General features: G+C 35.5%; 1 protein-coding gene across 12 annotated transcripts in view; it reads right to left on the reverse strand.

The window, feature by feature from the left end:
- Positions 1 to 13595, reverse strand: part of LOC132908868 (dual 3',5'-cyclic-AMP and -GMP phosphodiesterase 11-like) — a 149182-nt gene that overhangs the window by 72633 nt on the left and 62954 nt on the right. For 8 of the 12 annotated variants that reach the window (XM_060963256.1, XM_060963255.1, XM_060963252.1 and 5 more), the window contains one exon: positions 8801 to 8905. Coding sequence is in view for 2 of the 12 variants with exons in the window: in XM_060963251.1 (XP_060819234.1) it covers positions 8801 to 8905; positions 12117 to 12358 (347 nt within the window). In the remaining 10 variants the exon portion in view is untranslated. Of the gene's footprint in view, positions 1 to 8800; positions 8906 to 12116; positions 12359 to 13595 lie in introns of those variants that run through there. The other 4 variants (XR_009658442.1, XR_009658443.1, XM_060963250.1 and 1 more) reach the window with 2 other exon arrangements.

Raw genomic sequence — 13595 nt, forward strand, 5'->3', positions numbered from 1 at the left:
ATCTTTCCATCGCGCCACCGTAGGCCGAAATAACGTCACAGCGATTAGTCATCGCTGAGTGTTGTCACGTCAGGAAAGTTGCGATACTTTTCTATTTTTCCTATTTCGACCGTTTAATGTGTTAAACAAGAAGCTGACGAGTCCGTAGTTAGACTGATCTATTTGAATTAATGAATGTTAACCGCGGTAAAATTACACGTGAAATCGTATCAAATCTTAGACAGTTTTAAGAATTAATTAATTTCAGACTTCTCGGAGCTATTGGTAATTTTTTACAATTTATAACGGAACGAAGTCTACGGAATACGTGTTGATACCGCGTTATTTGCAGAAAGTATTTGCTTTTGTCTTCCTTTTTACTCAACAAATACGAGAGATCGATGTTTCTTGCCCTAGAATAATGACTTTCTAAACATGACAGTATACTTGCTGATATAGAACTAAATACGAAAGACCCGCGTCCTTTGTACCGCAGATATTTTATTACCTAAATCAAAATTGTTACAGCTCGTGAAATATTTAAGAACAATTGCGCTATGAAAATCGGATCTACCATAATTTGTAAAGATTCGTCGTAATCACGACATAATTCCCTTTTCGATTGAACATCTACGTTGTATCTTTTCTTGTTAAAATAGGGTTGTTTAAAAAAACGTATAAATAGAAGCGAAGATTTAATAATACCAAATTCGTATACTGTTTATAAATTCTGTGGTAAATAAATGTTTATTAATAGAATAGGAATGAAAGTAAGTAATCGTCGTTGGACGGTGCACTGGGAATTTAACGAAGAATACTTCGCGTGAACCTGCAGGAATCGTTTAATTAATTCTGTTTCATTACATGGTGGTCGAAAAATTTCTAACTATACGTGGCGCGACATTTGTAAGAGATAAGAAAAGAAAATGGAAGTTCAATGTTCATATTATTGTTATCTTGCGTGTATTATAATCCCATATTTTTACGTGCCTTAAATAACGTCTGCTCAATAAAATAATTATCATTATCAAAATGTTTCGCCCGCTTTGATATTTTGTCACTCGGTATATACGTACTTACATATTATAGAAAGAGAACAAATGTTTTGGGCGTCCATTTTTTGTATCAAGCGAACTTCGCTAGTCGTAAGAGAAAAAAAACCTGAAACATATGGTAGCTTGAAGAAGATGAATGATGAGAACGAACGGAAGAAGGAAAAGCGCAGAGGAACTAGTGATATCGTCCACGCGCGTGAACCTGTATGCTTTCATTCAAAGAATAAAGTAGAAAAGAGGAGAAATAATAAAATACGTGCCGAAAAAGAACGAGAAAGAGAACAAGAGCGCAAGACAGAGGAAAAGAGAGAGAGAGCGAGAGAAGAGGTGGAAGGGAAGGAGAAGCGAAGAAAGAAAACGACAGCTAAGTTGTTGGCTGTTCCGTCACGTTTTCACGCGGTAAGCACACGACGCACGCGCGCGAGCGCCAGCATAAGCACAAGCGCAAGCGCGAACGCGAATGCGAGCGTGCGAGTATTACCAAGGGGTCTTCGCGTACCTACACGACTTTCCTCGATTATGCAACTGATGAGCTAGAGCCAGCTATTTCGGACTACCATGCTGATATCGCTGATTATACGTGGGTCATATAGACCCCCTCTACGTTTCTTTCGCTCTTCTCACTTGTCGTCAGTGAAACTTTCTTTTTCTCGCGTTAATATTTCAAATCCTATAACAGGATATCATTAGGCGAGTTTATTAAACGTTACGTTGCGTGCAACAGCTGCTAGAACGAGACGAGTCATCAGTTCTTGATCCGATGGAATCGAAAGTGTTGATAGATACTACGCAGATGATAAATTTCGATAACTGTCGGTCTTGCGAACGTGCGTTAACGAGCTAACGCCGTTTTAATGAAAGCCTGTTGAAACGTACGATTTTCTGACTGCGCATGAAAAGACTGGTTAAAATAGAACGGACAACGAAATCAGAAAGTAATTCGAAAATCTGAAGAACGACGAAGGAATTGCAATTACACAATCTATTAGGAAATTCCCGCGGATGTCGCCGCTTTTGACGACTGAACTAATGAAAAACGGCTGGAAGCGCGGGCGTGTCCGGTCGTACTAGCACTGAAATGTCGGCTGGAGATCGGGGATTACCTCATGTTTCAGGAAACGTTGCATTAACCTCTTGTCTCCCTCTTTTCTACTCGACTACACGAAGTGCAAGAAAAAAAGTCGTCAAACGTGTCTACGATTCTTCGAAGCATCTGTCCTATTCGAACGCATAGTAGTATTCAACGTATTTTAATTACGTCCAGCTTCCTTTTCCTCCGTAAAAGTCTGGCCCACGAGAGCGAAGTTACATGTAATGCAGATTTAATAGGATCATTGCATAATTAATATGCACGATCTTTTCAGCGAGAAATATCTCGAACGAACGCGTAAACGAGTCACAAAGTTCCTGGAAAACTGTGATTACACATATATAATATAAGTTGAGATAAGATGATTCTTACCGCGAAATCACATTTCAAATTTTATGCCAATAGAAATATAAACGTGGAAGAGATTCCGCGAAAAATCTATGCTGCTGTCTCTATTCTTGGATGCGATCCAAGAATGACTTCGTCATGATCTTTTTAAGAAAATTTAAAAATTCTATTACATGTCTTAAGGAAATATCACCTACGTCCCATTTGCAATTCGTATTAGAAATTTGATCTCCATGGGCTGATTATTCTTACTACGATTATACCGGAGGAGCTCTGCGTTTTAGAGCTGAAACGAAGCTTCTTAACGGAACATTATCAAGCATTGTCCTTTTGCTGGGAAAGATCTTTCATTTGCGAGTTAACGATTTATAAAAGGAACGTGATGCAAACAGTTGTAAAAGACATAGTTAACATCGAAATTATCGATATGTAAAAATTATTTAATGCGAAACGTGTCTCGTAAAAGTTGCAACATCGATATTCAAGGAAGCAAGAATGATATCCATAAAGCGGATATTGTAACATGTTCAGATAAGGACATTGTAGGCTTCGGAGAAACATTGCGATGTCTGACAATGAGAAATGAATGAATGTTCCGGCAAAGTAAAAGCGTTTCGTTTGAAAGATAAATTTCATCGTGGCGCGGAGTCTGACGAATACGCGATTTCAAGATCCATCTGGCGTGCTCGCTATTACTCGACATGACCAAAGAGGAGGAACGAAAGGAAGAAGATTTCTCTTCTGAAGTCGCGCGTGTCACGACCGTTACCTCACGACGACCGGCAGTTACAACTCTCTAATCGACCGGGTACTCGTTAAGGAATTCTCTTAGCAGCGATCTCGTAATTAACCCGTGCATCGTTTTCTCCTCCTCTTACTGCTAAGCTTGCATTTTCGTGTCACAGTCTTAAGTAACATTCCCATTTTACACTTCTATGGTTCGCAAACAAATTTCTTTCCTGATAATGCAATACGACCATTCGTTCTTTCCCGTATTTCGAAGAAAAGAAAAAGAAAACAATAAATAAACAAATAAATAAAATCGTGACAATTTTTAATCAAGGTTTTAACGCATTCTATTACTGCGATATAAAGCGCTTGTTAACCTTTAGCAAAGCTGGTTTGGATTGTTAAAAGCTTTTTAAATGGTGGAAAAAGAACGCGAAAGAAAGGAAAGTATCGTATAAACACTAAACTGATAAAATTTATTGGATCAAAAAAGGAAAAACAAATGATAATGATAGTTTTATCAAAGGGTCATAGAAAGTGGTCAAATTAGATAGAAAAATATATCACTTGCGTTAATGATTTCTTTTTTTTTTTTTTATTTAACAGATACAACGGTGTATGACGCAAAAATAATTACTCATAACTAGCGAAGCCTAGATTAATCTAATCTAATATTAATTTTTTATACTAAAAATTGTCTGTATGATGAATGTTACAATATATCAAACGAATCAATGAAGAATCGAAGAAAAACTAATTGAGTTTTGTACCACTTGTTACACTACTTTTTGTACCAGTCGAACATAATTTATCATTCTGTACACTAATTAACGCTAATTGGGGCTCGCTATGCATAATGATATTACGAGACCTACGTTAATAAAACTTCGATATATTTGAAATTTTCAAAGTTAATTTGTAGTTTGCACAAAATGTGTGCATATCCAATAAGGGACGAAAATCTCTACTATATCCTAACTTTTTAATTACATTTAATATATGCTACATAATTCGATATGCTATGCGGTGTTCGCGATGCCTAAGAAGTTTGACCATATAAATAAATCCGCGTATATATGTATACAGATAAGGCAGTGTTTAGAATATTTAATTATTACGATATGATTAAAAATATACCGTTACATATAAATAATTATCACCCTGTGTTATATCAATCTTACGTCCTTTTGACAAAATTACAGAGATATTAGTCGAATATGTTTATCGATTGCAATTACATATTATAATTAAACGAATAAAATATATAGCGTCTTTGAAAAGTTACTTTATATCGGAATGCTTTATATACATATATTTTATTAGTACAAAAATAAATTATAAAAAATATAAATAGTTTGTGCAATTAGGATATTTTAATAAAACTAGTTTTCGCGGTATATTGATTGTTATACGAATGTGATATATATATTTTATAAAAATCACATTCGTATAACAATCAATATATCGCAAAAACTAGTTTCATTAATATATCTTAAATACGCAAATTATTTATATTTTTTATAATTTACTTTTGTATTAATTACACATATAGTATTTAGCTATCGTAACAGGTACATTTTAGAATTCATTTAAATGTACGTTACATATGAGGACGCTTGACAAGGAAAAAATGTACTGTCCTGTTTTAATTAATATCCTTTTGAATGTGTCTCCTGCATGGACAATTTGCAAAGTAATAGAAACAATTGTAACGATGAAAGGATATAGCTGTTTTCCGGGATAGGTATAAACTCTTCAATTCAAAGCATTTCTTGGTCAGAATTTCGTTTCATAATCTCGACGGTTGGCTTTCAACGAGATCCTTCCTTCCTTTGTCGACTTCGATCCTCGCAGCTGCACTTCTTCGAGCAGAAAACGCTCGAACGGATATGTCAATTAGGACGCCACTAATTCCCGGAGGTTGTGACCTTCCTCTCTCGGCCCACGTACGGGCCAAAGTAATAACATAACTTGTTTGGAACACGAGATATATCATAAGACAGGATCGGCAGAAAGAGAGAGGGTAAAAGATCGGTCTGAAAGCGTGCCTCGAACCACGCTGCCATTGGCATTGACAAGCGTGTCAATGCCGCGGGAACGCTTGCCTCGATTTTCTGTCGCTGCTAGCTCCAACAAGGTCACGGTAGTTTCTTCGTATCATGATCGAAAGGTCATCTGTCATTTTTCATTCGTTTCGCTCGAACTTTTCGGATTGTCATATGTTGTGTATACTTACATTAATCATATTATATTTGTACGTATTTGCTCCAAGTGTCGCTCCTTTCGTGTTTACCTTCGTTCATTTTGCTCGTGTTACAGCGCGAGATTGTCACATTTTTCGTTTTATGCATAAGCAAGTTTGTATATAAAATACGATAAAAACAATGCGTATTCATTCATATAGTATGTACATTAATTATTAATTCCATGTAGAAGAGTATGTTTAAACACATATGTAATATAAATATTTCTACGCAGAAATAAAATATTTACAATTGCACGCAAAAGTGTTCGTACACTTGGCGATGTCATTTATGAACATATCATCTTTGTTATACGACACATTTTGAAATTGCATTGGCACCATAATGGCGTCCAACTGGCATGATTATATATATTGATAAAATTTTTAACTATTTTGGGGATGCATACACGAGTTACAAGATATTTTTTTGTCTTTATTTTATTATAATAATTTTGAGTACTTGTCACATCCGGTAAATTTCTGTAACAGATTTGAAAAGTGTACCACGTAGCTTTTTTTCTCAGCAGAAAGCAGTCGTGCAGAGAATTTATATCAACGTTCTGTCATTACGGAAGAGGGTTCTATGGATGTATTCTTCTGGGTGGATTAACCGGGTAGAGATTCTTGTCTGTTATTGTGAAAATGCGTCAATCTGGTATTATATTTCCTTAGGTGGGTTATTTCTTCGACTATCGTTGGAATTTCTTCCTAAATTTGTTGTCGTGTACGTGTCACGGTGTGTCAACTATTATTCCAAGCGCTATGGATACGAGATATTTGATACGAATGTATTCGCAAATATATTTTACGCAGACTACAAAATTATTTAAATATGCAGTCATCCATAATATTAATAAATCTCAGTATCGAATGAGATCATCCTTAACGCTTATTGTGTGTTCAAAGTGACTATTCGTATTCATACTATTCATATGTATACCATTAGTATACATTAGTATATTAATTTTTTGCCAGATATCAGTTTGTGATAATCATACCTTGTAATTTCTATGTAGATTTTCAGCTTCGATTCAAATTTGTCCAATGTTATCGTGGCACTATAGCGCCTTATTATAGCGTTAATAAAATTTCAAAACGTTTTATATAGCACACACGATATACGCACGTAGGTAAAAGTTTCCTATACAAAGTGTACGAATACTTTCGCAAGCCACTGTATATAATATTCGTCAATAGGATTGGTCTCCCAAAAATTGTCGTTTCAACCAGTCCTTGTAATTTCTTCGAATTACTACAGAAAACTATGGAATTCGATATCGAGAAAAATTCGATATAACCTTTGAATAAATAATATCTAGATTTCTGAACAACGAATGTTGATGCAATGTCCGAATCTTCAACGTTCTAAACGTTTCTAGTTCAAACAATCCTGCTTTTATTAATACGGTGCAATCTGTTCCGAATTGTTTCGTACACGTTCCAGTTCTTCGATGCAGATCTGGAACGTGGAAACGTTGCAACAAAGCACAACGTACATACCTATTATTAAACACACGATCGAAAACCGAAGCACTGCAAGTTACGTGATTTAATAAACTTCGTGAAAGTTTAAAGTTTAAAAGCCGTAAACAATTGCTTTATTTATTTTTGTAACTAGAAATTGTTGCACACTATTAAAATAAATGATTTAGTCTCGGTATAATGCCATGGAAGTCTTGCAATTTAGGATCAGTAAATTAATAGGAAAGATATATCGTTAAAACGACGATGCATTGTTATTAACTTTGTAAATAAAATTGTACGTGAAATCTTAAATTATTATTTCATTATTATTTTTTAATTATTATTTTTTGAATACCATTTTGTACTTTATAGAAATGATTAAAATTGTCGTTATATCTTTCTAGTATTTTCTTAATACATTCCTTCAAAAAATATGTACCTACATTCCTCGTTTCTTTAGAAATAAACTTTTATGCTATACCTAATGACATAATTATTCCGTACTGCAAATATACATATAGTTTCTCACTATAGCGTTGTACCTATACTTTATGTATCTTATCTATCGTCTATCGTAACATATATTTTGCTATTTATTGAAATATTTATGTTGCATATTAACCGTGTGGTTTTTAATACTCGTTTATTTTACGTTCAAGTATTGCTTATTGAATTAATATTAACATTAAATCAAAATAAGCGTCGATATAAACCATGTTTCGAAAAAATACAAATGAAATATATAGCTTTTTGAAGAACAATTATACGATATATGTTGATTGTAGCCCACATTATATTCGCAATAATTCTGATTAAAACGAAGCACGTAATTAGCGAACGTGTGCAAATGAAAGCCGTATTGCAAAATTATTATTATTGCAAAATCTATCATTAAGATATACGAAATGTACGATCAGTTGTATGCTCCAATCCCAAAAGACCTCTGAGAGTTTGTGAATTAACTGGCCAGGGTCAATAAGTGGGGGTCAAACGAACACGGCTCGTATCAAATTAGCCGGTCGCGGAGAAATTAACCCCTGGGCCAATTGCATGCTTCGCGGCCGCAGCCCTGTCAGATGCGCGACGAGGACGAACAACCAATCGCTGCAACGTTACATTAATCGCCAACGTTGTCTCTTTTTTTCAATCGTATCTTTAAACTCGTGCAAAAGCTGTTCGAACGACACAAGAAACCGTTGTGTTTTACTTTTTAGGAATTTTTATTGCGCAACGGTACAACAAAAGTTACCTTTTTTCCAGACGATACTGTTTTACATAACTGCCTATTATTTAATATGTTTACAATCTAAATGTATTCTTTATCATGCTTGAACTCTTTACGAACGCGTACATCATTGTTCCATGTTCTCTTTGTCATTTATGCATTCAATCAACTGCCATATTCAGTTTATCGTCGCTGGATAGTACTTCAGATTGGACGTAAGAAACTGCCACCAAAGAGGAATAAACATCAAGAAGACAAATTTATTCTAATAATAGCAATACTCGGTCTAAGTAACCGGTAATATAGAAAATCGCATTTTCCCTGATTAAGTATCGATTAAATAATTCCTTATCGCGCCATATAATATTCCAAACGAGTTTTTTGTCACAATTTGAACAATTTGAAATGTAATCTGCCTTGTTTCACCGTCGTAATTTTCTTGGCATTTTTATTCGTTACTACGACTAAGAGTTAAGATAGATTCTCCTTGTTGCTCCTCTCGACTAACAGTAACAACTTGGAACCACCAGCTCGCAATAATTGCACTTTCGCAAGAAACCAAGCAGGTGATGCGAATGTTCTCTTGGCATTTAGTTTTGCCGTTAAGCACGGATGTGAAATGAAAACGCGAGTAGGAAATAATACGCGTATACATATGGACTTACCGGGCTTCCTGCGCGAGCTCCAAAGCACAGGAGGATGCGCGGAGGCGGCGACGGCAGCGGAGGGGTTACCGGCGGAGGCAGCCAGCTTGACTGCGTTCCGCGTACCTAAAACAAAATCAAAACAACGTTCATAACCATGTGCGGTTAAGCCCTCGATTCGATATATATTTTTTCTCTTTTCCTTTTTTTTTTTTTTTTTTTTTTTTTTTTTATTTATTATAGGAAAGTGTGTCGTTCGATTGCTCGAATAGTAAAACACGGTAAAGCGTCATTTTCTCCTTTCTTCGCGTTTTCTTTTTTCCGTTCCACTGCTTCAAGGAGGAAACGAAACACACAAACATATACATATATATATGTATATATATGTATATATATGTATATATATATATATATATATACATATATACATACGGTGGAGCCTTCGAATTAATAAAGAGAAAAGAAGGGAAGCTTTCGGATGGGAAGAATGTTTTGTTCCGAATCGTAATTATTTCATGTTGATAAATTATTTTACCGTTAAATAATACAGTGATCTTTTTACTCCGCGTCTCTTTCAAAATTTATCTAAAAGTTCTTCTTCAAATATCGTAAACGTTTCAATGCGTCTTTACGGTTGTGTCGCTTGGGACACATCTCCCGTTTCACTGCGATAGTTAACGTAATACATTTTGCTTTCCAGCTGATTCGTATAACAAAACATTTTGATCGAACGTTGGAATGTGTTAGTAATAGATGTTCAGATAATGAAGATTTCGCTGTACCTGTAATGTTAATACGTATTAGGTGTCGTTAACTATAGCGATTTGTAGGATTGTCCGATGTTTGTGCTTATGCTACAATGTGCACTAACGGGGTCTAGGTGAAACTACAATGAGGTTTTCTGTTCAAAAAGGTCGAAAGATTTTTATTGAACCATTCTTCTGGTGATGTTGATATGTACAAAATGATGTTAAATATATGCAATGTGGGTATATGTATACATAATCCTACGACGCGTGAAAATATGGACGTTACTGGTGGATTTTCAAATGTGGCGGAACCGGGCAAAAATTATTGCTGCGGAAGTATACCATCCGTAAAATGATATTTTGATCGACGTAATGGTGCTTTTATGGTTTGGACGTGAAAGGTCGCCGTCGGAAAATAACCGTGAATTTTCCGAACTCACGGCATTAGTGTGCGGCAATTAACCGAGAACAGAGCACAATGAAAACGAACAAACGAAACGTTGATTTTATCCATCTTGAACTATCTCGCATTGGTGAATAAAGAAAATAATTGGCAAGTACGGCGTACGTATTATACGTCGTATTAAATTAAGAAAATATCGGAGAATTTATCGACGTACAAGTATAGATATTTTTTTAATAAATTAGGGTATCGCTCGATTTAGATATATTTCCCTCTTTTTGTGTTATGAAAATTGATATGACAGAGACAAAAGAGTCTACCCCAGCCTTCAACAAACGTGCATTTATCATTTTTGATAATGAAATATAACACGAGCTAGTGTGTCGGATTACTTCGTCTTACATTCGCTTTAATAAGCTTTATTGACGATTCTTGTAACGACGATAATCTGACGATGTCTGAAATAAGCGGTTCGTCGTTTTTGTTTCTAACGATATAACAAGATCGTTTTACTTCATAAACAAATTTCCCTATCCTCTTGCTTTTATCTTTAAGGGCCTGCGGTGTTGCGTTATAAGCGTTACAAGCGTTAAAATTATATGCTAATGCAATGGAAATTGAACGACTTGCTTTAAGAATTAATCAATATTACACCATCGATACATCGAAAATAATTGCAGTGCTCTCCTGTAGTTGTACATAGAGCACTGGAATATCCGGAGGAAAATTATTTGTGATTCTCTATGTCAATAAATTATATTCCATCTTTTAACATTTTCATCTAGAACAATCGTTTAACGTAACATAGTTAAATTTATGGATCGAGTTAATTTTGTAAATGATATAATAAAACTCAAGAATAAAATCAACTCTGTATCCCACTGTTAATATTTCGGTGTAAAAATTAAGGAAAGCGTATCTACAAAACTAATGGCAATACGTAAGAAGGATTAGAATCGACTTATTTGCGGGATAAGCAACACAAAGAATCAGTGGCTTTAGTATCGTTAATAGGGTTTAAAGCACTGAGCTAATTAATACACGCGTAATTTTCACTTCAGATTTTGTACCGCTATTAAGATGTTAGAATACACGATACACGTAAATTAATGGGCGAATCAGAATCGGTATAAGATTTTCATTTGGTAACCGAATGAATTAAAGCTTTGAAATATGTAGGTATATTGTAGGTCAAATGCATAATCGTTTATTTAGTCCGGCAAATGGTTCTGTAAATGACATTTATCGTTAATATAAAAGTGATCGTTATCTAGATACAAACAAATGTAACTCTTTCGTTTAGCGTGCGAAAATGAACGAATACAGCAGCCATAAATATAACATATTTCGTCGAGGATCGATAAGCAGTAACAATGTATAATATAGATAAGAGACGTGCTACGATTATGTACAGAGAATCGATACAGACAATTAATTATATTAAAATAAATTATAACTGATAAAATCATCGTATTGATTTTCTCCTGTGGCAAGTTTAAAATATTATAAAATTAACGATGTACATTTACAATCATGAAATATACTAATGATATAAGATACAATAATTTACAACGATTTGTATTAAAATTATGATCTTTATCTCGAAGCTCACATCCTCAAAGTTTCTCTAGAAAATACTTATAATTCATAGTGAAATTGCTAATATGTTTAGGTGCTTTTGCTTCCATAGAAGATTACCACCTATTGTTTATTAAATAATAGACACGAGATCCGATTCATTTAATAATTTTAGAAATACACATGAGCCGCATATTTGCAACGTCGAATAACTGTATAAAATAAAAAGCAGAGAAAATTGATGAAATAAGCGATAACACGAGATAAGCGATCGACTTATTCTTAAAGTTTAAAAAATTTCAAAATCTGAAATTGACCTCGGCCTGCGAATGGCTCGTAGCTAGATACCAATAGAAGCACAAAACCGACTTAAACAAAAATTAAGGGTGGCTTCCTAAAGTCTTCTTTGTCAACGGGTAATTAACAGATATTTCTCCCTTTATTTTTAAATGCATTTCAAAACCTGTCTCACGCTTAAGAAAGATTCCGTGTTCACGCCTGATTCGCACCATAACGAGAAATAACGCGGAAATTGGGAAACGAGCATCGCAGGAAATTACACACAAAACAGCTAATGAACATCGAACTTGACGAGAAGATGACTTACGAAAACAGTGAACGCTATCGTCGTTTTCAGGACTCGATGCGGAGGTATAGCTGCAGGTGCAAATGCAGAAGAGTTTCCTCCTGGTGTCGCGATTGGTGTCGCGATTCGTCTCGCAACGACCCTGCCGATCGAGTGCCATAGCGATCGGCAACACACCGCGTCGCAGCACGTTTACCAAGTCGAGGCGAGGCGAGGCGAGTGGAGCCGAGTCGAGTGAAAGAAAGAGGGTGGAAGTAGGTAGACTAGCGAGAAAGGAGGTGGAGCTGTCAGGCGAATTCTCTCTACTCATACGAGGATTCGGTATTAGCAAGTGGAAAGGAAGAGCGGACGTGCGTGTTTCGATACGATTTCTCATCGAGTCATCCTCCTACATCCACCAACTTGGTGTCCCTACGCGCGATATCGATACGGGGCTAGGAGGTACCACTCGAATTCAAATTCACAACGGGGTTCATCGCCGTGGCAAGGCGTACACCTCTTCGTGCCTAACACAATCATTAAGAAACGCGAACGTTAATTAAACGCCCTGTGATTACTAGGTCCAGTTGCGGAGCTCATCAAGCTAATGGCCGCTATTATAATTACGTCGGTGCTTAGACGAAATGCTATTTTTGGCGTCGTTCGTGCGCAGCTTGCCGATACAGGCTGGGAAAGCGACACGACAAATTATTTCCGATTACGAAGAAGTAGCAGATGGGAGTCTAAATGCGTCCTCGGAGCATTGGCTGATGTATCCGTTTCCGTGACAGTACTAGACTTCCAAAAGTTTCACTGCGTCGAATAGAGCAGAATATCATACGTCGAAGCTCGAAGGATGACCCAATTAGATCTTATCGCATGTAACTTTCTTTCACAGAGTTTAGTCAAGAGTGCAGAATATATAGTAGATGATTATTAATGATAAAATGGAAATTGCGATAGAGACGTTGTTGATCTGTTTCTCCAACATACTTAGTTGAAGTTAGTCGAATCACAAATTTTATTTTTGCTTCTTCTTATTAAAAATTCTAAAAGAAAAAATAATTATTACGTAAAGTAATGTAAGTGAATTTTAACATAATTTCTATCAGAATCGATGGAATCATCTTTTTAAACATTTAACCGCGGAATTTAGTTTTAGAAATCTCTCACAGAGTTAGGTCATGCAGTGCGTAAATAAATACAAGCGACGTCGAGTATACGCGTCAAATTCACTGAAATAAAATTTTTGTTTGGCGTGCATACTCGTGAAACGCAGTTACGAGCTAATCCATAATGTATTACTCTAATCGTATCATCTTTTAATTTTTTTCTAAGTGTCTGTCATTTATTATCTGAAGCTTATTATTCTACCCTTTCGTTTAATTGTATCTATTTACATAAAGAAAATTTGCGTTTTAAAACGTTTATGACGAATTTTAATATGACACAAGCAAAATATTAGGTCGTAATGTATTTAATGTCTGTCTGAGCAATTATTCACCTAGTTTGTATGAAGAA

This window comes from Bombus pascuorum, chromosome 7 (assembly GCF_905332965.1).
Source record: "Bombus pascuorum chromosome 7, iyBomPasc1.1, whole genome shotgun sequence".
In the NCBI taxonomy this organism is placed as follows: Eukaryota; Metazoa; Arthropoda; class Insecta; order Hymenoptera; family Apidae; genus Bombus; species Bombus pascuorum.